Source organism: Rhamphochromis sp. 'chilingali' (assembly GCF_963969265.1).
Source record: "Rhamphochromis sp. 'chilingali' genome assembly, chromosome: 9".
In the NCBI taxonomy this organism is placed as follows: Eukaryota; Metazoa; Chordata; class Actinopteri; order Cichliformes; family Cichlidae; genus Rhamphochromis; species Rhamphochromis sp. 'chilingali'.
The window spans coordinates 9,867,118-9,892,162 of NC_137936.1; the positions used below are offsets into that span (position 1 = coordinate 9,867,118).

Genomic DNA, 25,045 nt, shown 5'->3' on the forward strand with positions numbered 1-25,045 from the left:
TTGGGACAAATATCAAGTAAATAGCTGAATTAGACTTATTTAAATCCACTAAGTTTAGGACAAATCACATTTTGTTAAAAAAAAAACAACAACCCCAAAACAATTACACCCTTTCCCGCCGTTTGAAAGTGATTACGTATTGACGGAACGTCGACCTCTGCTTCTACTTAGTTTCCCTCCTGGCCAATGGGGGCGCTGTAGACACAAAGCGTTTTGTGTAAACCGTCAGCCATCTGCTGCAGTCAGTTAGCTCCAAAGGGAATGGAAAATGGAGGACTGACCCACGAAAGAGCGAGGGGACATTATCCGTATTTATAACGCATGGGTGGGTAAAATACAGCAACTTAATTTATTTTAGTTCCGTTATATTTATTTTTGGAGTGTGTTCGTGCTTTTGTGTTTTGTTGCTACCAAACATGTCTAGGGCGAAGGTATCGGATGCGAGGACGTTGAACACGATTCGCTTGACGATAGCTTGAGTACAGTTACGCTTTTAAATTCGACTTCAGTTGTATACATTGGTTAAAATTTGAGTTTGCTACAAAATACTTGTCCCACGTAGTTTGTTTGTACTATATGTTGGCTTTTTAACGGTTACCTAAATGCTAATGATTTTAAGTTGAATTTGCCGCTAGCTTACCCACGCTCGCTGTGGCCAACAGCGCTAGCTAAGCTTACTGGCTACAAGTGCACGTTTTGCAACACGCAGTTTCGCATTGTGAAACAAAACAAAAACGACTAGAATAACCTAATAATACAAATGTAGTTTCAGTGTTATAGAAAGGGTTGCGTACCGTTTCCCACTGAATATTTCTTCGCCGCTTGTGGCACCCCGTTTGTAGTTTACATGAGCTAATGGTAAATAGCTAAGCGGTTGGCGGAATGTTGAATGTTTTGCGGCCGTCACTGGAGATGTAGGAGTGAAGAACGGGTCTGCTCTTATAGTATGCGGATTTTCCAATATCGTTTTGCTAGCTTGATTGTCTGCACATTGGGTTTTTTTGTTCTGTTTTTAAATAGTATCATGTGACAGTGTGGTATGCCGTATTGCAATGAAGAAATTAGATTATATCATGCGTCCTAAGGCCGTGTGCAGTCTACCTTTTAAATGTCGCGCAGCAAGTACTGGACACGAGTATGTCTCTTCCGATGACTGCCGTCAGGCAGCATCCTGATGTAAACCTTTAGCAAATGTGTTAAAGTTGTTTTTTTTCTGTATAAGTATATACACAATATTATATAATATGAAATTTTATTTTCGTCATGGCCCCTCCCACCTTCCTCGGTTATAGCGGTCCTCCCATTCACGTGGCGAGTTGTCGTGACCACAGACATACCATTGGACAAAATCCCGTTCAATCACACTCGCAGTCTTTGGGTGGATACCCCCCTCCAATCCATCGATGGCGGTGCAGTATGCAAGGCTTTATAAAAACGCTAATTTCAGGAAACTCAGGCGTCCATTGCGTAAGAATATTCATGCTAGAAGGCTTTACACAATTGCCAAAGGTTTCTGACTTGGTCTAACTTGTCTGAAAATGGCAAACTTGAACTTGCGTATTTGTAAAGTGATGGGTTGGCCTACTTATGCTTTCAGATTAGATTATTTCATCCATTTGCCCATGCTCTTAAAATGCAGCAGTCACTTTTTAAAAATATAAAAATATAATTTAAAAATTACAATTTGTTATTTTTGTCATCATACCATTGTGCTGCATGTCTGTTTTCTGTGAAGCCTGAAATAAATGTGTCCTAACTTGTGCTTCCTTGTGTCTTTCAGGTTCTCTAACCTCATACCAATTCTGATGATTTGGGATTTATGGAAGCTTTTTTGTTTGAAGAACTGCTTTGTTAGACATCTGCTGAACTGCAGGTATGGATATTGGTTTTCCCTGTCATTATTTTTCCTTAAATTAGAACAGCAGTTCTGGCTTTAGAGAATATAAAGGAAACATCATCTTAATTCTTGTAACTCAAACTGCCAAGAAGAACAGAAAAACAAAACTGGAATTTTATCAGACCACCAGGAACTTTGTCTAGGCTTGTGAATAGCTATAGTTAATTATGAGTGTTAAGTCTAAGATTATAAAGTGTTGTCATATTCTTAAAGTCATAATTTATTAACCTTTAGTTAAAGTGTATTTAAAAGTAAAGTATGTGGTTACGGTTTAAAAAAAAAAAGGTTATTTCAACCATGGCAACATTAGAGTTTTAGAGGATGTGCATCACTGCCTTTAAACAGCGGGATGGTTACTGATTTTTATTTATTTTTTGTAGTATTTTGTGGTTTTTCCCTTTAAAAAAGGGTTTGTGATTTTTGTCTGTATTAAATATGGCATAACAGTACTGGAAAGATCGCAAAGCACAGACTCTGTAGAATGATTCTCTTTATCCTGTTTGCCTAAATGATATTAAGATGTTTGTGCTATCGCGCCCATTTCCATGGGTGCTGTACATGGTGCTCTACACCCACAGGGTTCCCTATGCATGATAGCATTAGTGTCATAACATACCCTCTGAAGAGCTGCACTTAAAAAAAAAAGAAAAAAAAGAAGGAAAAATATTTTTTTAGTATTATTATTTGCGAGTGTAAGTACAAAAGAATATAACAAGTATGTCTAAGAATGATGACGTTATTAAGCATTCTTAGTGCTACCTTAAAGCTGGCACCCCTCAGTAATTTTCATTTTGTAAAGTGAAAAGAGTGACTCATAGTCGGTCTCTTGTTCTTTTCTCTGAACTGTAGACGTTAATTTTGAGAATAGTGACTCCATCATCTATGGATGGGAATGTGAGCCCTGAGCTCTCTCTAGCCCCTGAGCCAGAGCAGAGCTGGGACCGCATGGATAGCTGCTCTCAAGGTATCTTGAATGAGCTTTTTTTTTCCCCCCTTCACAATGCCTTGTCTTAAAAAGTAAAAGTGGGTACAATTATGGTGTCAGGGACTTTTATTTTAAATGTGGTTAGACATACGGTAAGTATGGGCGATATAAGAATTGAGCAGTAATTTTTGTGTTTTGGTTTGTTTTGCCTTACATATGCATGCTTGCAAAACATTCTCCCTTTCTTCCAATGTTATGCTGATTTGATATCAATAATGGTTGTTCACAGGCGTTGGAGAAGGACGGAGTGAGAAGGAGGAACAGTTTCACCTTGAAAGTGAGAATGTGCCAAAACAGTTGGTAGGGGAGCAAGATAAATCTTCAAAGGCCAAGAGTGAGCTAAAGAAGACTTGGGGTTTCCGTCGGTCCACCATTGCAAAGAGAGAGATGCCAGTGGAAGCGGTAACCGACAGCCCTGAAACCCGCTGTCCTGTGCGCCGTAGTGGCCGACAGCCTAAACGTACTGACAAACTAGAGGAATTCCTCTTGAATGCCAAAAGAGCGTCAAGAAAGAGCGCACCTCCCAGTGTGGAAAGTGGAGATCCTCCTTCACAAACCCCAACTGATGCAGAGACGGCCTCAGAGGCCAGCTTTGATGGTAATGCTGATTCCAAGGCCGTTGAGGAAAAAGCAGAGACTCCTGAGAGAAGGACAAGGAGTGGTGCAAGGAAGCAGACTCAAAAGAAAGGTCGAGGTAGTGGCAGGCAGACCCGAGGTGGTGGAGCGACGGTGAAAGATGAGGGAAGCTCTGAGAATGAAGAAGACAGTAAAGATGCTGTCAAGAATACACAGGATGACAGTGAGGAGAAAAAAGAAGAAAAGAGTGATCTCACTTCTGAAGCTGTAGGGAGTGTCAGTGCAGCACAGACTCAGCCAGAGGAGGACTCTGAGAAGAAGGAGTTTGCTGAGGAGAAGAATGACGATAAAAATGATGAACTTGAGAAGACTGGCGAGGATGAGGCAGACAAGGCTGCAGCAGTGCAGGGAAAACGTGGACCAATACGGACATATGTCAATAAAAAGAAGGCAGCTAATCAGAACATTACACCTGTTAAAGCTTCTGACAACAAGAACAATGCTCTTGTAAAGAAGGAAGCAAAGCCTAAAGCTACCCAGAGTGGTGTAAAAACACGGAAACCCCAGACACAGGAGGAGGAGGAAGAGGGGGAGGAGGAGGAGGAAGAAGAAGAAGAAGATGATGATGAAGATGATGAGGATGAGAATGACTTATCCACATCGTCATCTTCAGTGGAGTCTGATGATGGAGGCTATGACCCCAATGCACTTTACTGCATCTGTCGTCAAAAACATAACAAAAGGTTTGTTTTGGCCTCTCTTTATCCTGTAGTGCATAAACTTGTTTTTGTTTCTCTCTACTGTCTCTTAGTTGCCTTTTGTAGGAATCATTTCATACACAAGTAAAAAAATGTTTTAATTACTATTATTTGAGAATGTCTTGATATTCACTGCTCACCAGGTTTATGATCTGCTGTGACCGCTGTGAAGAGTGGTTTCATGGGGACTGTGTGGGAATCACTGAGGCCCGTGGACGGCTGATGGAGAGAAATGGGGAAGACTACATCTGCCCAAACTGCACCGCTAAGAAAAACCAGGTGGTCAGGCCTGCAACTTCTATTCTTTCTACAAATATGGAAATTGGGAAGCCCAAAACTGATTTTGCTTCGCCGACCAATGCTTCCACTCCTCCTGTTACCTCGTCTACAAGTGCTGTTAAAGGTAATAATGCCGGAGGGGACTCCAGTCCGTCAGCTGTTCGAGCAGCAGCTTCATCTGCACAAACTACTGGTACTGATGAGAAAGCAACAGAGGACCTGGGTATCAAAGGAAGGATAGAGAAGGCTACTAATCCAACGGGAAAAAAGAAGATAAAAATCTTTCAGCCGGTAGGTCTTTGCAGCTGATATGAACGTAAAAAATGTTTTAGCCTCCAAATTATTTTTTGCACATCTTATTATTAAATATTTAACAGTGGGTTTTAAGTGCGGTCCTTAATTTGATGCCATGCTTAATGACTTAATTTCTCATTTGATGCCATATACCAGTTACATTACTACTGCTTTTTGAGTGCATAAATGTTGGGTTTTTTTAAAGGGAAAATTATGTGCTTTTTATTTTTTTGTCATATACTACCATGGTGCATGCTGTGATTTTTAAAATAATAAGGCCAGTATATGTAGATGTAATATCTGTGTGCTAAAAGTTCAAGCTTCAGACTGCTGTAAATGCTCTGTGTGTGTTTTTTCTACTGTTGGATCTGTCTGATGTCATAAAGAGGGCATATTCTCAGGGTCCATTGTGGTTTAGTTGCAGGCCCGCCCTTTTCAGACCTTCCATTTACAAATTCCAGCCAGCTAGAAGGGGGAGGGCTGCACCAAGGGTCAATTTAGGATAAATTTTAAATGTTAATATATAAATCACACAAAGCTGCACTAAATCCTAATAGAGCTCAGGAATCAAATATATATAGCTTAATTATGTAGCTGAAAATGAGCACAGTAATCATTATTTTCAAGAATGTCAGTTAGGTTGTAATAATTGGTGGCAGGTAGGGCTCTCTGCCCAGTTTTCTGCTGAGAGATGTAGGTGTTTTTCACATGTAAGTTTACAGATAAAAATTGAAAGCATGGCAAAAAGAAGCCTACCTAAAGCAGCTTGAAGCTCAAAATTCTTTAAATGCTATTACGATCACAATTAATAAGATGATTCTTAAATTGTTTGAACTGACAATCGTACAGCGAAATGCAGAATATCAGTAGCTGTTAATTTTATTTTGTACTGGCTTGAAGCAGGCAGTACAGCAACCAGCTGAACCAAAGGCAGAGAAGGCCACACCACCTGTTGAGAAGAAGGCAACAGAAGGCACACCAGAAGTCAAAGCCCCACCAGACACAGTACAGAAAGTCGCATCACACGTGGAGGTGAAAACGACCCCAACATTGGCGGTTCCCGAGGACAAGGCTGAGCGAAAGGCTGATGAGGAGTCTTCCCTCTCGAGATGTATTGGACCTGGCTGTGAAAATGATGCCCAACCTGATTCTGTGTACTGTGGAAACGACTGTATCCTGAGACATGCTGCTGCTGCCATGAAGTCCATCACTGATGTCAAAGAGCCCAAGCAAAAGGATAAGGCCAAGGCTCAGAAAAAGTCCACACTAAAGGTAACTTGGATGGCCTAAAATGATGACGTTTGCCTGGTTTTAAAGCAGGAATGTTAATTCCCTTTGACAATTAAAAAGTTATTAGGTAGTCACCAACACTTGAGTCTGTTGTTTCACAGACTGAACTATCTAAACTGAATCACTCCTTATATTTCATAGTCATTCATTGAGTTTTCATCATGTCTTGACACATTTGAGATATTATATCAGCATTGTTTGCTGAAGTTAATATAGTCAGATGTCATTACTGTCTTGTTTGGGAAGAAAAATTCACCAATTTAGTTTCATCATTTGTCTTGGCAATATCAAGTTTCCTTGTTTTTGATTACACTCTGCATGTCAGTGTCAGTACACAAGGCATAAATATAATTGAATGGTCTACTCTTAATTCTAACATTTAAACAAATGGGAACTGCTAAACTCTGATTTCAGCATAATTTGTTACTTAAGTGCTGGCCTAAATAAGCAAACGTATTGGGTCGGCACACAAACCTAGTCTTAAAAGGCTTTTTCCAGTATGAAACGTGCATTTATTTCATGTGAAGTGGCAGAAACATGCATACTACTGGCCAATCGGGGCATAAAATGGATGTATTTGTAATAGTGTAATTTGCAGAAAATGGATCAACACAGACAGTTAATCCATTGTCAGATAGATGATGCTATCTGATCTTTGAACACTCTTTGAGTTCTCAAAGAGAATAATTCCTCAGCATTCTACTGTGTCATGACACAAAGAAATGTGCTGCATACAGATTAGGGTTTTTAAGACAACCAGCATGTATTAACTTTACAAGCCAATATAAATGATCCATTATAATTTTCAGTTCATAAAGACTACTGATGTTCCCTCGCCCTGGTGAATATGGGGTGACTTTATGCAGGAACAATGATGAAGCACTGACAGTCATGGCTGTAGTTTGTATACACTATCACAGGTTACATTTTTAATATATTGGGCAAAATCTAAAGACTTAAAAAGTGCAGACTCGTCTGTCTTATAAATGGTCTATATTCTTGTTTGTGCTCTTTTTTTTTTTTTTTTTTTTTTTTTTTTTTTTTTTTTTTTGTGTATAGATTAAAATTTGTGGTTACATTTGCTACGTGTGTTTTAGCTCAGTATTAATGTATTTTTTTCTCATTGACAAGAAAAGCAGTCAGTAGTCTCACATATGTTGCTTCTGAAGTGATTGTTTGCAAACTTTGTCTTGTGGGGGAAAAAAAACTGGGGGAGAAAGGCCTTCTCCAGGAACTCAAAAGGACTTTCGTATTAAAGCTTCAGCAGCTTGGAGAGGAAGTGAGCAGTGATGCACACTAAAGTGGCTTAACTCAATCCCTGAGTTTAACAACTCCTTCAGACATTGGGTGTCTTTATAAATGTAGGTCTTGTCATGCTAACGTCTTTTAAAACTGGTCCAGAGGTTTAGGAAAGACCATGAACTCACCTGTATAGCAGATTATGTAATCATTTACTTGGTTTTGTGAAGTTTAAATCCATGGTCATAATTTAAACTGGAGAGCATATGCAGGAAGCCTGACAATTTTGGTATGCTAGGCCCAAACACTAATGTTAATGTTCCAGATTTAGATAATTTTCAATTTCAAAAAAAGTTCAGTACACAGTACAATAATCATAGAAATGTGTCCAGGTTTAGACTTGGATACATGCAAAGCAGTGTAAGAGACCTCCAGCTCCAGCATTGGAGTACACAGAAATGTCATTAATATGTTTTAAATTATTAACTGCACACTATTTGTATGCTTAAAGAGGAGAGTAGACTGAAAAGGCTATTGATTTTGTTTACCTGTTTTGTTTGGAGAGAGAAAAATCTGTTCTTAAAACAACACAAGTAAACACGTTTTAAACATCTTCATTTGTTGTTAAAGGAACAGTTCACCACCTCCTAAATAAAAGTGATGTGTGTTTCCTGCCCCGTTGTGCTGTTTTTTCCATCTTGATTTTGATGGTATCAGTTGACCAGTTAGAGATTTTATCCGGGGAAATGTTCTTTATTAGAGTGGAGCGAGATGGTACTTGCCTTATTGTGCTCAGAGTGCCTATAAATGCATTTTTTTAAAACTCAGCTTGAGTGTCTTTAAAACTACAAAATAAATAAATCCACAAACCTTGATCTGAGCAGGTTCATTTGGAACTATTTTCTTTCTACTCTATAAACAAATAAAACTTGTAGCTAGCAGTCCCTACAGCTCAGCTAAGGAGGGCTGCCATAGGTGTTTAAAAGCTGCACAGATCACAGTGGGTAGGTGGATGTTTTCTTTGCATAGTCATTTGATTCATGAGTATAGGCAATATGAATAAAAATGTACTGTAGGCCTGGATAAAAAGATTTGAATTTGGTTTTGGGCTGAACTGTCACTTTAAATCAATCTGAGTGGCTAAAACGTCTGAATGTGTTTCTTCTCGTCTATTCAGGGGACCGGTGCCGGTGGGAAGAAGGTGCAGAAGAAGACCCAGGAGGAGTCGGATAGCGAAGACCACAGTCCTGATCCAGATGATGATGACGACGAAGATGAGCATGCTGAGGAACACCCACCTCCGCCAGCCACTGCATCCTGGTCCAGCGACCATAATTACATTGCAGTAACACCAGAAAAGACTACACCCATATCACCAACAGTGTTAAACAAAAAGTGTATGTATCTCTTTGAAGGTCTTGATCTGTTGTTGAAACCATACTGTTGCTCTTCCATTATAAATGTGCTCCTGTCATGCTAACATCCTTTAAAACTGGTCCAAACGTTTGGGAAAGAACATGAACTCATCTGTATAGCAGACTACTTTATCATTTACAAGGTTTTGTGATGTTTAATGTAAGGATTTTGTTGTCTAATGAAAACTTGGCAGCTGTGAACAGGTAAGTGTCCCGTGTGATTTTGGTAAGTATTTCTGATCCAGCAGATAGTTATTTGGAAAGGGGTCCTTCACTCCATTGGTTGCACTCTTTTAAGATTACTTAATTAAGTTGGACAATGTGTTCCTTGGCTCTAGAGGAGCTTTCTGAAGCATGAAACAACTTGCATCGCTCTTATCTTGGCTTTGAATTGGAGCCTTTTAATTTCTTACAGAAAGCCTGTGCTGTAAATCAAAATCATCATTTTGGAAGTTGCAGACATTTACATTGAGGCCGATGTGTTATGAGAAAAATTTTTTTTTTTTTCAGAGCAATGCCTCTGCTGCATTGATTTTAATCCCTTAGTTTCAGGAATGCCTCCCGGGAGTCCCTGGTCTTTTGGAAATGCAGCACTGGTTTGTTGGAGTACCCCTTTTATAGGTTTCCCACATTATGTGCCTGCAACCTAAGAGATTATAAAGGCCAGTGTGGTAGAAACAAAAAGGAGGGCAATATCTTAAATTTAGTGATTGATTGATATGACGTGTGTGTGTTTTCAAATTACCTGGTTGGTTTGACCGTACATGTCTCTTCACATCCTGGGTTCATCTCCTCAGCTGTTGGTCTCAAATAAGGCCCTTCCCTCCCATCCTCCAGCAGGTAGGTGTCTGAGCTGTCCCCTGTGATAATGTCAGCCTATGAAGTTGGGTCATATTGAGCTGATTAAAAATCCAACCTTGTGTTTTTTGCCCTTCATTTTATGAGTAATGGGCTATTTTTTTCAAAGTTTTTCATGCATGTTGAATATGATTCATCACTGCTCGTGGGAAACTGGTTTTAAAATAAAAGGTGTTAAACTGATTTTTGGATGCCTCGATTGATTATGTGAGCGTTGTTGGCTTGCCGTAGGATATCCTGACCAGTTAAGCTTAATTAGACATGTGCAACTGTTTAAGTCTACACACACTATGAAGACTTTGAAGCTTGAGAGCCTCTCAGATGGTGAACAGCTGGATATGACAGAACCTCTATCAGACTGGAGCACCTGTGGAGATGCAGTGAAGTTCAGGAATGCTACACCTGAAGATGAAATCTGAAGACCTGGGCTGAGCACAAAGGGCTAAAAGAAGTGCCATCTTGATTTTTTTAAACATATTTTTTGCACCTGATTTTAAATGTAATGAGGGAACAATATGAAATGTGGACAGTTTCATTTTCTGTCTGGCTGCCTCTATAAAAAGCCTGGAGAAATAGTGAGGATTTTACCTGATGGGACAGCAAAGAGTAATTGGGTATAAATGCATTCCTAATGTTCAAGAAGGCCATATAGCCACTGATGGTTCTTCAACAGGGGGAAGTTAGAGCTCAGTGATTTGATCATCCATATCCCTTTTGCTGAATGATGATTTTGGCTTGTTTGACAACTTATGATCTATAGAAAAGAGCTGATTTTAGTTGCTCTGGTTGTATATATTGTATCATTGCACAAAGGCATAGTGTAAACATTTGGTGGCTGTATAGTATGTCAAGTTAGCTCAAAGCTAATGCAGTTCTGCCGCACGTTTGAGATGACGGAAGGACAAACATCTGCACATGACAGTTTGAAAGTGTTTACCAGGTAGCAGATCTATTGGCTTACTGGTTGCCCCCCCCCCCCCCCCCCCCCCCCCCCCGCCCCCCCATATCAAATTAGGAAATATTCTATGTGATATTTATTGCGACTGAAGCTTTTGATCAAATGGATTACTACTGTCTCCACAATTTGAAAGAGGAGAAGAATTTGGCTTTGGTGTTTCTGGGGTCAGAGTTCAACTATCAACTTGATGGTGCATATAGGTGATCTTGTCATATTAACTAATTATATTTACAGTGTTATGGTTAGACTAAATTACATTTTGATATTTAGGGTGTGTGACACCTGTGGCACATGGTTATAACCAGTGGATACCTGGTTGTGGTTGCTTGGAGCTGGTAGTTGTAGATCTTTTTAGATTTAATGCTATTTAGTTCATTCTGCTTGGCTGGCACATGATTTATAGTACTTGAACCTGCTCATCTTCTATGTGAATATATCAAAATGATTGGAGAACAATACTAATTTTGTCGTTGAGGATCATCACTTGCATATTTCTATAATAGTTGGGAAGAAGGTATCGCCCCCACTACTGTGCTGTCACTACTACAAAATAAAAAGGGACTTCATCTGCTCTGTTGTCAACTTTGTTTTTTTGACAGTGTTCTCTCTCTCTCTCGCGCGCGCGCGCTAATATGATTTGCATTTTTACTAGTTTTTTGGGGGATTCAGTTTATTTGAAATACATTTTAAAACTGCTTGACTTCGACTTAGCAATATAGTCTGATTTGTGCAATTGACTGCCTGTAATTTAGCAAAATATGTTGCCACATTGCACATTACAACTGAACATTATCACATATTTTAAAATATTGGATCTTGTTCTTGTTTTCCAGCCCCAACTAAAGAAGAGAAGCACAGTGAGAAGGACCATAAGGAAAAGGAACCAGCCCCAGCTCCTGAGAAATCCTCTTCAGCATCTGCGGCAGCTGGAAAAGGAAACAAGAAGTCCACAGCAACAAAACCAACCAAGGTTTCCCCAAAGGGAAAGAAACCTCCAGTTCAAGCTGCCAGTTCAAAGGGATCCAAGAAGCCTGTAACACCCCCAGCTAAAACTGCAACAAAGTCCAAAAAGGCCGGCCAGCCACCTGTCCACTCCCCATCTCCCTTTCCTTCAGGCCCGATCCACGTCACAGGAGCACTGAGAGTCACCAAGTCTAACTTCACCATTCCCAAGAAGCAACCTCAGCAAAAGGACACTAGTCCCCACAGACAGTCGTCCTCATCCCCTAGAGTCCCATCATCTCCCGTTTCCTCCTCTCCCTCCAGCCACTCTTCATCCTCCAGACCTACACATTCAGCTGTTTCAGCACCACCTGTTTCAGCACCACCTGTTTCCCCTATGCCGCTTCCACCTAACAACCAGATGAGACAGAACATCCGGCGGTCTTTGACAGACATCCTTTATAAAAGGTGAGTGACCTGCAAGTCCCAGTTTGATTTTTTTTTTTCCAAATTCTTTCTTCTTTTGGTTCCAAAAACATTACCCGAGGTCTGCAGATTTAAACATACATTCTTTTGTTCATTTCCACCAGGGTGTGCGACAGTGATGATCTGAAAATGACAGAGAGCGAGGTGGGGCGACTGGCATTTGCTATTGAAAAGGAGATGTTTAACCTCTGTCTTAGCACCGACAGCAAATACAAAAACAAATACAGGTCCCTCATGTTCAATCTGAAGGACCCTAAAAACAAAGTGAGTCAACATTAACGTGCATGCTGTTTTCAGTAAAGTACATATCTTGTGTTTATGCAGCTGTGAATGGAAGGACACCAATTATAGCTTGAAAAACATATTCTCATGTTTGCGCTGTATGGCATGTTTGTCTCAGGGCTTGTTCTACCGAGTGGTGGGAGGTGAGGTCAGTCCCTTTAGACTGGTCAGACTAAGTGCTGAAGAGCTGCTTTCAAAGGAGATATCTGAGTGGAGGAAGCCTGAGGCTCCTGAGGTAAATGGCACTGCCTTTTAATTCAAACATCAGGTGTAGGGCAGCTTAAGACTCATAAATTTTCCTGTTAGGATTTGCAGTTTTGAAAAACCTGTCTGCATAAATTTACACCATTGTAAAGTTTTTTTCCCCTTTTCCTTTTCTTTAGCCTCAGTCTCCTAGTGCAAAAGCCCATTCAGGGCAGTCCAAACCAGGCAACAGGCATGATGGTGGCTCCCATAGCGCCGATGTGGAGGATGCTCCACCAACATCTGATGCAGATGTATGTATCTCTGCCACCACTTCATCTTCTCGCATGGCTTCTTCTACAGTAAGTGGTGGCAAGCTGCTGCTCTCACCCTCTTTTTTTCATGCATGAGGTTCTTGGCACACAGTGCAAACTATCAAAGAATGTTCACCAGCTTACAAGTTATCGCCTCTTGTCCTGTTAGTTTCTTTCCTAAGCTTTATCTGCCTCTCACAAAATGCATGGGTGTGTGAACCACTGAGAATTGTAGTTGTTACATGAGTGCCTGCGATTCCAGTTCATCTGAAGTTTGACTGATCTTCTTTGGTATATCCTCAGGATCAGGAGGAATCTGGTTCCACCCCTTCAGCTTCAGCTCAGGCATCTGCTGCTGAGGGGAACAGTGGCAGCAGCATGCCAGACATTTTTAGTAGCATGCTCAAAGACACTACTTCTGAACACAGGGCCCATCTGTTTGACCTCAACTGCAAAATATGTACAGGTAAATAAGAGGCTAAGAAGAAGTGCTATCATTTTTCAGCAGAATTGATTATTATATGGATGATTTATTTCTTTATTTTTGTAATAATCTTGCCTTGTAGGCCAAAAGACAGAAGATGAGCCTGCTGCTAAAAAAGCCAGACTCACCAAGAAGCCTGAAACAAAGCCACCTAGACAAGAGTCATTCTCATCCAGATCAGGGGATGTCTCACCTGTCAGCCAGCCACAGGCCGGCATGGCCACCTACCAAGATCCTTCATTGTACCAACACCCGGCCTCTTCATCCTACCAGTCCACCGTAGAGCCAGCAGTTCCAGAATCACAGCCACAGCTCTATCAGGAGGATATCACCACGATGGCACCTGTAGCACAGGCCCCTGTACCCATCTCCTCTGTCAGTATCACCCGCAGGGACCCTCGCATGGCCAGGCACAGCACCGGGGTGAGCGTCACTTACATGGCCCCAGAAAAGCCTGCCAGCAATGCAGCAGACCCACTCCCAGCTCCTGTTACTGCTCCATTGGAGGTTTTACCTAAGGCACCACTACCGATGCCCCCTGCGCCGCCACCTTCAGTTGCTGCGCCCAAACTGTCAAAAACAAGGTGCTACATCTCACCAAAGTTCTTAAAAATACCAGAGAGCTCTCTTTTTAATAAGCTTTAGTATTTTGCACAGATATTTTACGTTTTAGCTAAAAGTATACCAGAGTAAAGTAACAGCAGCTGTAGTGCTGGTGATACTGAGGGACTTTGTTGTTGATGAGATGCTTTGAGATACTGTTTTGTGTAGTATGTTATAGTAAGAGACTGCATGTAGCCTGTCTAAAAGGAAGATGCTTTTGTTTTTACAGTGGATCTGAGCCGCCTCCTGAGGGGGAAACTGCAATATTTCTCCATGGTCAAGAGAAGATTTGGAAAGGATTTATCAACATGCAGTCAGTAGCAAAGTTTGTAACCAAGGCTTACCTGGTCTCGGGATCATTTGAACACCTGAAAGAGGTACATTTTCTAAAGCAAGAATATTTTCGTTATCATTAATGATTCATAGAAATGACATTTATGGTATTAGTTTTCTTTGTAAATGCCTTATGCTTTTTCTTATTTAAACATTTTGGTCTTCAGTTAGAAGAAAGTAGAATGCAAAAAGGCCCTAAAATGAAAAAGGATAGTCCAAGAATAAAAAATATCTGGTTGTAAAGGAGTATAATAGGTCCACTTTAATATCAGACCCTGTAATCTTTGAATTTCAAACTGTTTGACATACATACAGGCCAAAAAAATAACTGGTTTTGTTGTTGTTGTGCAGGATTTGCCAGACACCATTCATGTTGGAGGTCGGATTTCTCCAACCACAGTTTGGGACTATGTTGGGAAACTAAAAACCTCCCTCTCCAAGGTTTGTTAGTACAAAAACTAACTTGTTAAAAGGCTGTTTTAACTTTAAAGCCTTGCATGAAACTGTACTGTTTTCTTTTTCAAATCACAGGAGCTGTGCCTGATCCGTTTCCATCCAGCCACAGAGGAGGAAGAGGTGGCATACGTCTCTCTTTTCTCTTACTTTAGCAGCAGAAAAAGATTTGGTGTGGTAGCTAACAACAACCGCCGCATCAAAGACCTCTATCTCATCCCCCTGGGCTCAAAGGACCCATTACCCTCCAAACTGTTGCCATTTGACGGGCCAGGTAAGCATGTAAAGAGATAGATGTATACATCTTTGTGGGTATTTGTGTGTAAATTTGTAAATATTATTGTTTTTATGGTAAAACTTTCTTTCTATTCCTTGTGTGTTTGGAGTATGTTAAATCCATTTTTTCCTGAGGTTGGAAAAGAGAGTTGGTTTAATTGATGGGTTTGTACTGTAGAGGGTGCTCACGCTCCTTGTTGATACCCTGTAAATATCTCTGCATGTAACAGTTACTGTGTCTCTTCTGTGTATTTGACTTAATAAAGAAAGTTTGCATCGCAGGTTGTCATGTTAGTCTCAGCTTGTTGTTTCTTCTGAGCTGGATCAGTGAAAACAATATTGGATAGATGTTACCAGTACACTTCTATGAGCTATGTTTTCAGTCACATTACAAATAGGTTTTGCTCATTCTTTCACATGCTGCACCACTGAAACAAAGTCACTGTTTTTATTGCATTTAGTCTTAAACAACAGCTGAGAAGTTACGGCAACATAAAGTCAGCTGTCCATTTGGGAATCTCAGGGCTATTTTTTTCTGCATATTTTGCAACTATTAGCTGTTGATGATTCTTTTTATATTAAAGGAGTGAAATGAAATGTCAGTGTGGAAATCATTGGCCCTGACTGTAGGGTACTGATGATAACAAAGCATCAAAGTTATTATATTCACACAGTTTTATTGGGTTTTGTTTTTTTGTTTTTGCCACTGTCAGTAGATTATCTGGAAATTCATCATCAGCACATATCACAACTGACAGCTATCAGCAAATTTAACAATTAGTCTTCTATGAATTTTGGTTTTATGTCTTTTAAAACCAAGTACAGTACATTTTGTTTCAGTTTGGACCATGAAAACATTTCTTTAGCTTTGCACGTTCAGCTTATTTTTTGGTCTTTTTATTTCACAGGTCTTGAACCAGCTCGTCCCAACCTGCTCCTTGGCCTGCTGATCTGCCAGAAGGATAGAAAACGTCCTGGTGCTCCGTTAGAAAGTGAAGAGAAACGGCCCAAGACTCAAACCAAAGATGCAGAGGAAACCAGCCTTCCAAAGCCACCTCCTGCAGTCAAAGCAGAAAAGAACACACGGCAAAGTCTTGAAATCCCCTTCAGCACAACTCCTCCAGGATCACCTCCATCTAGCTCCTCCGAGGCTTCCACCACCTCTGTTCTGTCCCTGTTATCTTCCATCAAGGCTCCATCCACATCCGCTACCACTGACAAGGACTCCGTTTCTTCATCCAACTCTGTTTCTTCATCCGCAGCAGCTGCCACTCCTCTTGAGACCATTCTCAAGACTCTTTTTGGCAAGAAAAAACATGACTCTGAAGCTTCCAACTCACCGTCTGATCAGGGTGGGGAATTTGCTGCCCCAACAGGTACAATGTTAGATCCTATAGTTCAGAAGTTTGCACAGATTTCTAAAGAAAAAACAGTAGAGGAGGATGAAGATGACCGACCTTATGACCCAGAAGAAGAATATGACCCCAGTAGATCCTACAATGTGCCGAAGAAGCCTATGGAGGTGGTAAGCAAACCTGAAGTCACTAAGCAACCTAAGGTGGAAACAAGTGAAGCTGATGATGTTGCATATGACCCAGAGGATGACTCTATTTTCGAAGAGGTTGAAACTTTAGTTCCAGGTCAAGCTAAGCCTGCAACTGAGTCTGCAGCCGATCCCCAAAAGATTCTTGAGAGCCTTAAACACATTGGTGATCAAGCATTGCAGAAACAAGGAGAACAGCAAATGTCCTCTACAAGCACTCCTATTGCCTCAGTGACACTTGCAAGCACACTCTTAACTCAACCTGCAAAATCTCTTTTGGCCAATTGTCAGTTGCTACAGCTTGGCAAAAAGGTTGAGGAGCTTGTGAAATCTTCATCTGTTGCTCCTTTAATCAATCAGAGGAGAGATCCCAGACAAAGCAGGGATCCTCGCCAGTCTACAGGCAGCAGAAAACTGTCTGATGAACCCGAGGACAAAGAGGAGACACCTGCTCCAGTGACCGATCCTGTTCCTCCAGCCTCACAGCCTGAGGTGCAAGAGCTGCAGTCGCCTAAAACAGGCGAACCTGCAGACTCGTCACAAGATTCAGACCCCTCACTGCATCAAGAGGAAGTGAAAAGTGAGGCGCTAGTTTTCATGGAATCGGACAAGGCAGAGGTTTCAATTCCTTTATTAGGCGAAAAGGTGGACCCTGATATGGAAGTCAGCTACACAGATGAGAAAGAAGAGAAAAAAGAGGAAAGCGAGCCAGTTAAGTCTGAAACAAAGATGGACAAGTTCAGTATGTGGCCAAATGCAGCCAGTATTTTAAAAGCTGAGGATTCAGAGTATGAGGAGAATAGCCAAGAGACATCTACAGCAAGATATTACAGTGAGCCTGCAAAAACATCCAAAATAACTTCAACAATCCCAGTACTCACTCAGAGCACAGCAGCAGCTGACACTCAGTCACATCACATGCTGCATCACATGACAGGGTCAGACTTCGACAGTGAGTACAAACCTCCAGCTGACATTCCTCCACAACCCAACTTCTCCCTTCCCCGTTCCATGCAGGGCCAAAATCTAATAATGAGGCCGCCTCCAGTGCCTGTGCTACCACCCATGCAGGCCATGCAAGGTCCTCCAATGTCAGCCCCCCCTCCTATTCAGGGACCCCCTCCTCCAATCCATGTTCCTCCCCCTGTGCACAGTCATCCCCCAATGCAAGGTGACAGCAGTCAGCAGTATGGCCCACCACCATCTTCATACCCTCCCTATCAAAACCAGTGGTCAAGCACGCAGCCACCACCTCAACAGCCACCACCTGGCCCACCACCTCAGAATATCATGCCACCCAGAGGCCCACCACTACCACCATTCCCTCCAGTAACCCAGAGGGGCCCACCTCCTCAGATATTTGATCCCTCCATTCCCCCTCAGCACATTGGACAACCAGGTCCCCCTCCAGGACTTCCCCTTCCCCCCACCTTCGATGGACAGAACAGCTTAGCTCCGCCCAGATTCACTAGTCCTCCCCCACCACCTTTTAATTTCCCTGGAAACAGAGGTCCTCCTCTGCCTTTCACCGCTCTGCCACCTGGTCACTTTGATAACAGGCTTCCTCTTCCAAATCTCTTTCCAGGGCATAGGGGTCCCCCACCACCTCAGTATGGTGACCATGGGGCTCAACCAACAATAGTAGACCAGGCTCGAGGATCTGCAGAACAGTATAACAAAGATGCTGTTAATAATCCCAATCAGGGCCCTCCACCAGGTCCAAGCTACCGGGGACCTCCACATAACCAGTATGAGGACAGACGAGGTCAGCCTCCCAGTGGGGAGCACTTCAATCCACAAATCCAGTATGGGGGCTCCAGACCTCCATCTTCACCACCACACCGAGGATTTTTTGATGAGCACAGAGGTCCTCCATCTCAGGAGACCAGACCTCCGCCTTTTGCAGGCTCTGACCGGTACCGCTTTGACAGGTACTCTGATGAGGCGAGACCTGTTCGCCACAGCGGGCCACTGCTGCCAACTCCTCCGGAGGCTCCACTAGGTCCGCCAGACCTACACCGGGACGATCACTGGCGCCGCCATTCTCCTGAAATGAGGAGGAGGAGCAGCACCACCCGTGAGGACTCAGAGCCTCGCAGTGGAGATCGCTTCAGCCGCTTTGAAGGACATAGAGAACTCATTCATGGTTCCTCACAGGCCCCTGATGAGAGGCCGAGGGATCTGTCTGAGGACCGCCGGAGAGAGAAAGAGAGAGATGTCCCTCATGCTGGCAGGCCCTCATGGGACAAGGGGCAGGGAAAGCGGTGGAGCCGAGAAAGAGAGTGGGACAGAGGCAGAGAAAGGGACCGGGATAACGAGCGTAGCCGAGAAAGAGACCGCAGCAGAGGGAGGGAGGGTGAGAGGCACAGGGATGCAGAGGGAGAACGACACAGGGATCAAGATTCAGACAAGAGGCGAGACCGAGATAGGGACAGGGAAAGAGACAGAGACAGAGTTAGGGAATCTGACAGGAAAGACTTGGACCGAGATAGGGGAAGAAACCGTGACAGAGAGCGAGAACGAGAGCGTGAGAGAGACAGGAAGCGGGACCGATCCAGAAGCAGAGAGAGAGACCGTGACAGGGATCGTGGGAAAGATCGGGGTAGAGACAGGGACAGAGACAGAGATCGAGATAGGGACAGAGAGAGGGAGAGAGAGAGAGAAAAGGAGAGGGACCGTGACAGAGGCAGAGATCGTCGGGAAAGAAGCAGAAGCCGAGATAAGAAAGAAGAGAAAAAGGACAGTAAACACGATACGTCCAAGGACAGTGATAAAACCACAGAAAATAGCAAGAACGTTTCCTAGTCTCTGTTTTATGGACATTACGGTTCCAAGACTTTTACATCTTTAATCACTGTAAAAACAGAAGAGCAGTATTTCATCAGATTTCCACGGTTGTGTTCCTACCAGACAAAAACATTTAAATATGTTTGTATTCTCTTTGTCACCTAAAGGTTTCTAAGTTTGTTTTATTACATTTGAAAAGCAAAAAACTGAATGCAAGCTAAACTGCTTGTGGTACAAGACGTATTAATGTAGGCTGCACAGTCCTATTACATGTACCTTTTTTTGTCAAAGCATTTTTCTTTTTAGAAAACAATAATGTAACTGATTCACACCATTTGCAATATGTAAATATGAATGTATTTGTGTATATAAGGATGTTTTTAATCATACTTTTCTAAGTAGAGAAAATAAAAGCCATATATCTGAGATGGACAATGTGAAGGCTAAAGATACACTGAGACATAAATGTGTTAATATGTTCAACAGATTTGAAATAAAATGACATCAGCCTTACGGTATACACCACAAAAATGGTTGTTTATGAACTGTCACTTTTTTTTGTTTCAGCTCTACTAATAAACCTGTTTGATGGCATTTGTTTTGGATGTAAACAGTTTTTCTTTCAAATATAAATGAAACGATTATTCATCTTAAAAGTGGTGTGGGGTTTTTTGTGTTCACACTGTTGTTTTAGCTACACATACTGATTATTAGCTTATTGAGTCAGATGATAAAGTGAGCAGTTTCAGTTGTTAAAGATCAGAAATCAAAGCTTTTCTTTTTCAGTAATAAAACACGTATTAATCTCGATAATTAACTTTCAATTTAGGAGCTTATTTTTTCAGTCCATATAGAACCACCATATAATATTTTGGCCATGGCCTGTACTAATATGAATATATATATAATTGTGAAGAAATTCAAGCTTCAGCAACACCGACTACAATACAGAACCTCTTTAATGTTTGACCCATGCTGCAGTAGAAAAACAAAGCAAACAAAAAACCATACATCCACATCTCCTGATGAGGCGCCGACTAGACAGTCCAATAGAAAACTTTTACGCCACCATAAGCCAGATAGATCCACCTGTGGGGGTGGTTAAGTGTTATCCCACCCAGCGTCAAGCAATTTAAAACAGTTTAAAATGAAACTGAAAAATAACCCGAAAGCTTACAAGAAAAAAAAATTCCTTCGAATTGTTTTGGGTTGTTTTTTTTTGTTTTGTTTTTTTTACATCTGCAAGGAAAATAAAAAGCAATGAAAAAATAACGATATGAGGTGATGAAGGGTAAAAACTTCAAGTACCTGAATGGTTTTAAAACCATAAGGAGGAAAAACAGGCTTAGTGTATCAGCAAGCCTCTTCAAGGCCACTTCAAATTGTAACCTGCATAAACAATATAACATTATCCAACCTTTATGCAACCAAAGAAGGTGTGGGGTTTATCACCTGTAAGACTGAGAATGAATTTATATGATACAATATCCATGTAACGTGATATATATTAATGAAACCGACAGTTTCCTTAAAAAACATAACTGAAGACAGAAATTTAGCTGACCGAAAAAAACAACCAGTAATGTTGCCTGGCATTTCAGTAAAAACATCACATTTCATCCTTTTTTATTACAGACAGAGGTGCTTGAATCTAACCACAGATGGGTTGATGTCAGTTGTCTCAGGAAAAAGAAGGATTGTGGCTTTTCTAGTTTAAAAGTTTATTTCCAGGGGGGCGTGAACAATTTTGTAGTTATGTTTAAGTAGTGTTTCATAAATTTTGTCCACATGGTATAGTGGTTTAGACATTCACCTAACATTTAACATCAATCTTCAATACCAGAAGGAGACACATACCCGTATCCCTCTGAGGTTGTGTCAGGAAGGAGAGCAGCATAAAAAAATCACTGTTAAGATTCAGTCTCCTTCTGTGCTTGGGCATCCCTGACCACAACGTTTTGGATTTTCCTTTGGAACCACACAAACCCATCGTTAGGTTTATAGTTCAAATATGCAAAGCTGATGAATACTGAAGTAAGCAAACATTTCCATAAAGAATCAGGCCTTTTGACTAACTGCACTGTTGAACTAAATCACTGGATCTGCATACACTCCATACACAGTATAATTTATCAGTATTATTCAGCATAAGATGAATAAGCTTTTCATTGTCATCAATCAATCTTCATTATGGCTGAAAGTTTCTTCACCCTCATGAGACTCATACTCTGCATTGTTACACGACTCATCTGCAGACAGGTTTTCCTCTTCTTGTGCTTCACTGTCAGAAATCACAGTGTCCTCCTGTGACTCCAGAGAGTCAGCGGCCTCTTCCTTTGCTGCCTTGGGCTGCATTGACCACAATTTTTGGATTTTCTTTGGGCACCACACAAACTCATCTTTAGGCTCATAGTTCAAATATGCATACTTGATGAGACGTCTGCGCTTTTTCTTATCAAGTACAGCAAACATAAAGTAGCTGAGGACGCTGTCCCTGATGTTTGGAAGTTGTCCGTTGACCAGAGTCTCCTCCAGGAAGAAGCGGACCAGAGGGGCTTGGTAGTGACGGTAACCCAGGTTTCCCAGACACTTCAGGATGCGAGTGATGCGCAGGCTGTTGTGTGTGTGACTGTCAGACAGTGATCAGTCCCAAAATTAGATCATTTACAGCTTTTTGTCACTTTTACTGCACACAGATTTTTTTTAAATTCAGAGGTAGTTTTACCTGTTAAGGTTGTCAAATCTTTCTTCCCAGTGCTTTGCTCTCCTGACTTCTCCAGTTTTTTCATCACACAACACGATACCATAAAAGTCCAACATGAGCTCGTACGACTTCACCAGGTTTTGCTTTGCAATGCTGTGATTACAAAAATCCTGAAGGAAACATCGAACCTCTATCAGTGTATAAGACATGTTTTCTTTTTAAATCATAACTTGGTAACTTTCACAGGTTTACCGTAATTTCTTCCTTTGTCAGTGTACTGGCCTCATAGTTCACTCCTGGTTCTTGCAGTGGGAACAACCTTTGAGAGAAAATGTCGTTACAAACTGGAACTGAACTTTTTACATCATATTTGTGACTATAGAGTAACTTACCACTGAATATATGTGTGCACGTACTCAAGGCTTTCATAGTCTCCATACCATTGTTCATGGAACTCAGTTATGCTGACACCTGGTAACAAATACAAGTCACAGCAAATAAATCTGTTTGTAAAAGAAGCTGCACAGATTACGATTTATCCAGTGATCACTGAGGTGGCTCAAACTGATGTCAGTATCAAAAAATATCTTTTTTTTTGACATCTCATGATTATAGCATTCTTGTGTAATATCAGTAACGTTTAAGGCCACTTAAGGTTCTGATGACATGGAAATATTGAGAGGATTAGTTGAATAAAATAATGAATTTTATAAGCTCTCATTCTTGAACAAATAAATTACAGAAAAACATTTATTTCACTTCCACTTTATGGACATACTTGACTCTATACTTTGTTCTACTAAAAAGGCCTACCATCTGGCACCGATCGTTTCTTTCCAAGGTAGAAATTCAGATTAGACTTGTCGTCCTACACAAGAGAAAAGAATTTGATTCAAACCATTTATTTTGTTCTTCTTTGAAATAAATCTAAAAACAAACGTTTACATACATTTGTGTTCTTCTTCCTGTGCTGTGTCTTGATTTGGCTCTGCAGGGACACATAAAAGAACAACATGTGCTTGGCTTGTGCTTAAACATGAGAGTGTGTGTTTACAGTGTGTGTGTGTGAGACTTACAGGGTAGTCATGTCTGTAGTTCTGCATGTCTCTCGCAGCACGTTCAAATCTGCTGAAGTTGTACTGGAACACAGAAGACAAATGGAGTTCAGGGGTAACACTGCACAGCTAAAGGAGACATTCAGTAACCCAAAGATCATCCTTGGAGATCCTCCATCTTTATTTACAATAAATGGGTTTCTGTCTTTGTGCATATGTCATTCTGTGGCTCTTTGTTTTCATTTGTTGATCTCATATTGATTATTTCAGAGATATATTTCACAACACAAAATGTAGTCACCACTCTAAAAATGTTTCTGGTTATCTACTTCTTTGTTCACCATTGTTATTTATGTCCATTTTATCTTTCCCACTGATTTTAATCTCTTTTGGAAAATTTTAAATGTCTTCCTTTGGCTCTTTGTTGTTTTTTTGAGCCATCTTTGTGATTTTTTCTTGCAGGAAAAATCAAGAAATGTGAACAGAGCTATCACCTAAGTAAATGATTTTTGAGCAGACGTGGAAAATCAAAGCACTTGTGACAGGCACTGGCTTACTTACATAGTTGGAGTTTGTTGACCGTCTGATCCTGCTGGGTGGGCTCTCCTCATTCGGGTCGGTCTCCCAGGTTGAATCATAGTCGCAGTAGAATTCATCCGTAGTGTGAACTCGATACTCTGTGCTGTCAAACTCTTCCTCTTCTTCTTCCGGCCCTGTCAGCTTCTTCCCTTCGTCAACTGCATTTTCCGTGCGCATTTCAGACTCATTTGGGTGTACCATAGAAACCTAAAAGGAATAAAGTAAAGAGCAAATCACGGCATTGTGCCATGTTTGTATCTCCAAGTTGCCTGTTATACAGTTGATCAATTCTGGTTTTTACATTCACAGAATACGAACTTAAAACGTTTGGTGAGAAACCTGCATGATCACCTTACTGTAAATGTTTATTTCTTTACTCACATTTTTATCAGCGGTCTCAACTCGATCATTTTGAAAGTTATCTTGGTTAGACTTTGCTCGCTTGCTCACGGGCACCCCATCTTCGTCTGAGGTCCTCTTCTGTCCGTCACTAATAGCCTTCTCTTCATCGTCAAGTGAATTCCTGAGTAGACGTGTGTTGTCGTCGCTTGTTTCAGGCTCATTTCCGTCTTTCTTTGAATAAGTTAAAAATCTAAACAGTGGAACCAGTGGAAAAAGCAAGAACAGTAAAGGATTCCTGTGGCGCACTATCCAGTGCCAAAGCGAGCGAATCCCATTGTATCCAAACCAATGCATTATTACTTTACAGCAGCGACACAGCACCGACATAACCCTCATGCGTGAAGATAATCGGTCAGTCTGTTTCGCTTTCCCTTACGCACTTCACAGAAAACCGAAACTAAACTTTGCGGCGACAAACAACATGTTACCGACCGCCGGCATCATGTTACCGACTATTTACACGCTGCTGCAAATCAAAAGTAGACTAGACTTTAGTTTGGGAAAACTTGGTTGACGTGTAAAAGTTAATTTTCTTTTAAAAGTAAACCATGTCAGAAATCCAAATACCTTCACTTGGGCTAGTGTTATTTCACTGTTATGATATTGTAATGTGACTTGGCTGTATATCTAATTAATAAACCAATTTTTTAAATATATTTCTATATTTATTCATCTTATTAATGATCACGGTTTAAGTGTATGGGACACATCCCTTAAATTAAACCTAAACATTGCACCAGTGAAGGGGCTCAACACCTTAGATTTCCAGGACTTGGTTTAAAACCCTATTTTTAGCTTAAAAAGCTACAAAGTTTACCTGTAATTGCATAAACAGTCAGGAATCCCCTTTGCACAGATAACCCATAATTTAGTCACACCTTCACCCCAATAGTGAGGTACACTCAGTAAATATTATTCCCTCCCAGGGCAGCCAAAGCTCGAGTAAAACCTGCCTTTTTTATATATGAAATCACAGAAGTTTTCCAACTTCCCTTTGCGCTTGAGTCACATTAAATTCATCATTTCAATATGATTAATAGTAAATATTACAATTTGCAGGTGTTTAAAAA

At 41.1% G+C, this 25,045-nt stretch overlaps 2 protein-coding genes across 5 annotated transcripts; one reads left to right on the forward strand and one right to left on the reverse strand.

Annotated features, from left to right (window-relative positions):
- The first annotated feature begins 190 nt into the window (after positions 1 to 190).
- dido1 (death inducer-obliterator 1) lies at positions 191 to 19,859 on the forward strand. 4 transcript variants are annotated; one of them, XM_080891117.1, is made up of 16 exons: positions 191 to 325; positions 1,781 to 1,873; positions 3,112 to 4,201; positions 4,360 to 4,786; positions 5,690 to 6,061; positions 8,496 to 8,715; positions 11,383 to 11,959; positions 12,082 to 12,241; positions 12,378 to 12,494; positions 12,643 to 12,804; positions 13,060 to 13,222; positions 13,323 to 13,824; positions 14,073 to 14,220; positions 14,528 to 14,617; positions 14,708 to 14,903; positions 15,814 to 19,859. In XM_080891117.1, exons 3-16 carry the CDS (start codon positions 3,270 to 3,272, stop codon positions 19,251 to 19,253), a joined length of 7,506 nt encoding a protein of 2,501 aa, XP_080747243.1. In that variant the 5' UTR covers positions 191 to 325; positions 1,781 to 1,873; positions 3,112 to 3,269; the 3' UTR covers positions 19,254 to 19,859. The 4 variants fall into 4 exon arrangements, with proteins under 4 accessions (XP_080747243.1, XP_080747240.1, XP_080747242.1 ...); XM_080891114.1 differs by lacking the exons at positions 191 to 325; positions 1,781 to 1,873 and adding an exon at positions 2,723 to 2,861; XM_080891116.1 differs by lacking the exons at positions 191 to 325; positions 1,781 to 1,873 and adding an exon at positions 2,723 to 2,861 and having other exon boundaries at positions 12,643 to 12,756.
- Positions 19,860 to 20,177: 318 nt separating this feature from the next.
- On the reverse strand, positions 20,178 to 24,419 carry LOC308402219 (opioid growth factor receptor-like; the record flags this gene model as incomplete). The annotated part of the gene is made up of 10 exons (XM_080890908.1): positions 20,178 to 21,864; positions 21,961 to 22,109; positions 22,192 to 22,258; positions 22,332 to 22,410; positions 22,753 to 22,807; positions 22,889 to 22,927; positions 23,016 to 23,078; positions 23,556 to 23,780; positions 24,024 to 24,146; positions 24,408 to 24,419. 10 exons carry the CDS (start codon positions 24,417 to 24,419, stop codon positions 21,414 to 21,416), a joined length of 1,263 nt encoding a protein of 420 aa, XP_080747034.1. The 3' UTR covers positions 20,178 to 21,413.
- Positions 24,420 to 25,045: the final 626 nt, after the last annotated feature.

Bases quoted from the DNA above. Each gene is read 5' to 3' on its own strand.
- dido1 (XM_080891114.1), top strand. From the start codon at position 2,780: ATGGATGGGAATGTGAGCCCTGAGCTCTCTCTAGCCCCTGAGCCAGAG. The intron at 6,062-8,495 runs GTAACTTGGATG...TCGTCTATTCAG, and splicing joins AGAAAAAGTCCACACTAAAG to GGGACCGGTGCCGGTGGGAA. The intron at 14,221-14,527 runs GTACATTTTCTA...GTTGTTGTGCAG, and splicing joins CATTTGAACACCTGAAAGAG to GATTTGCCAGACACCATTCA.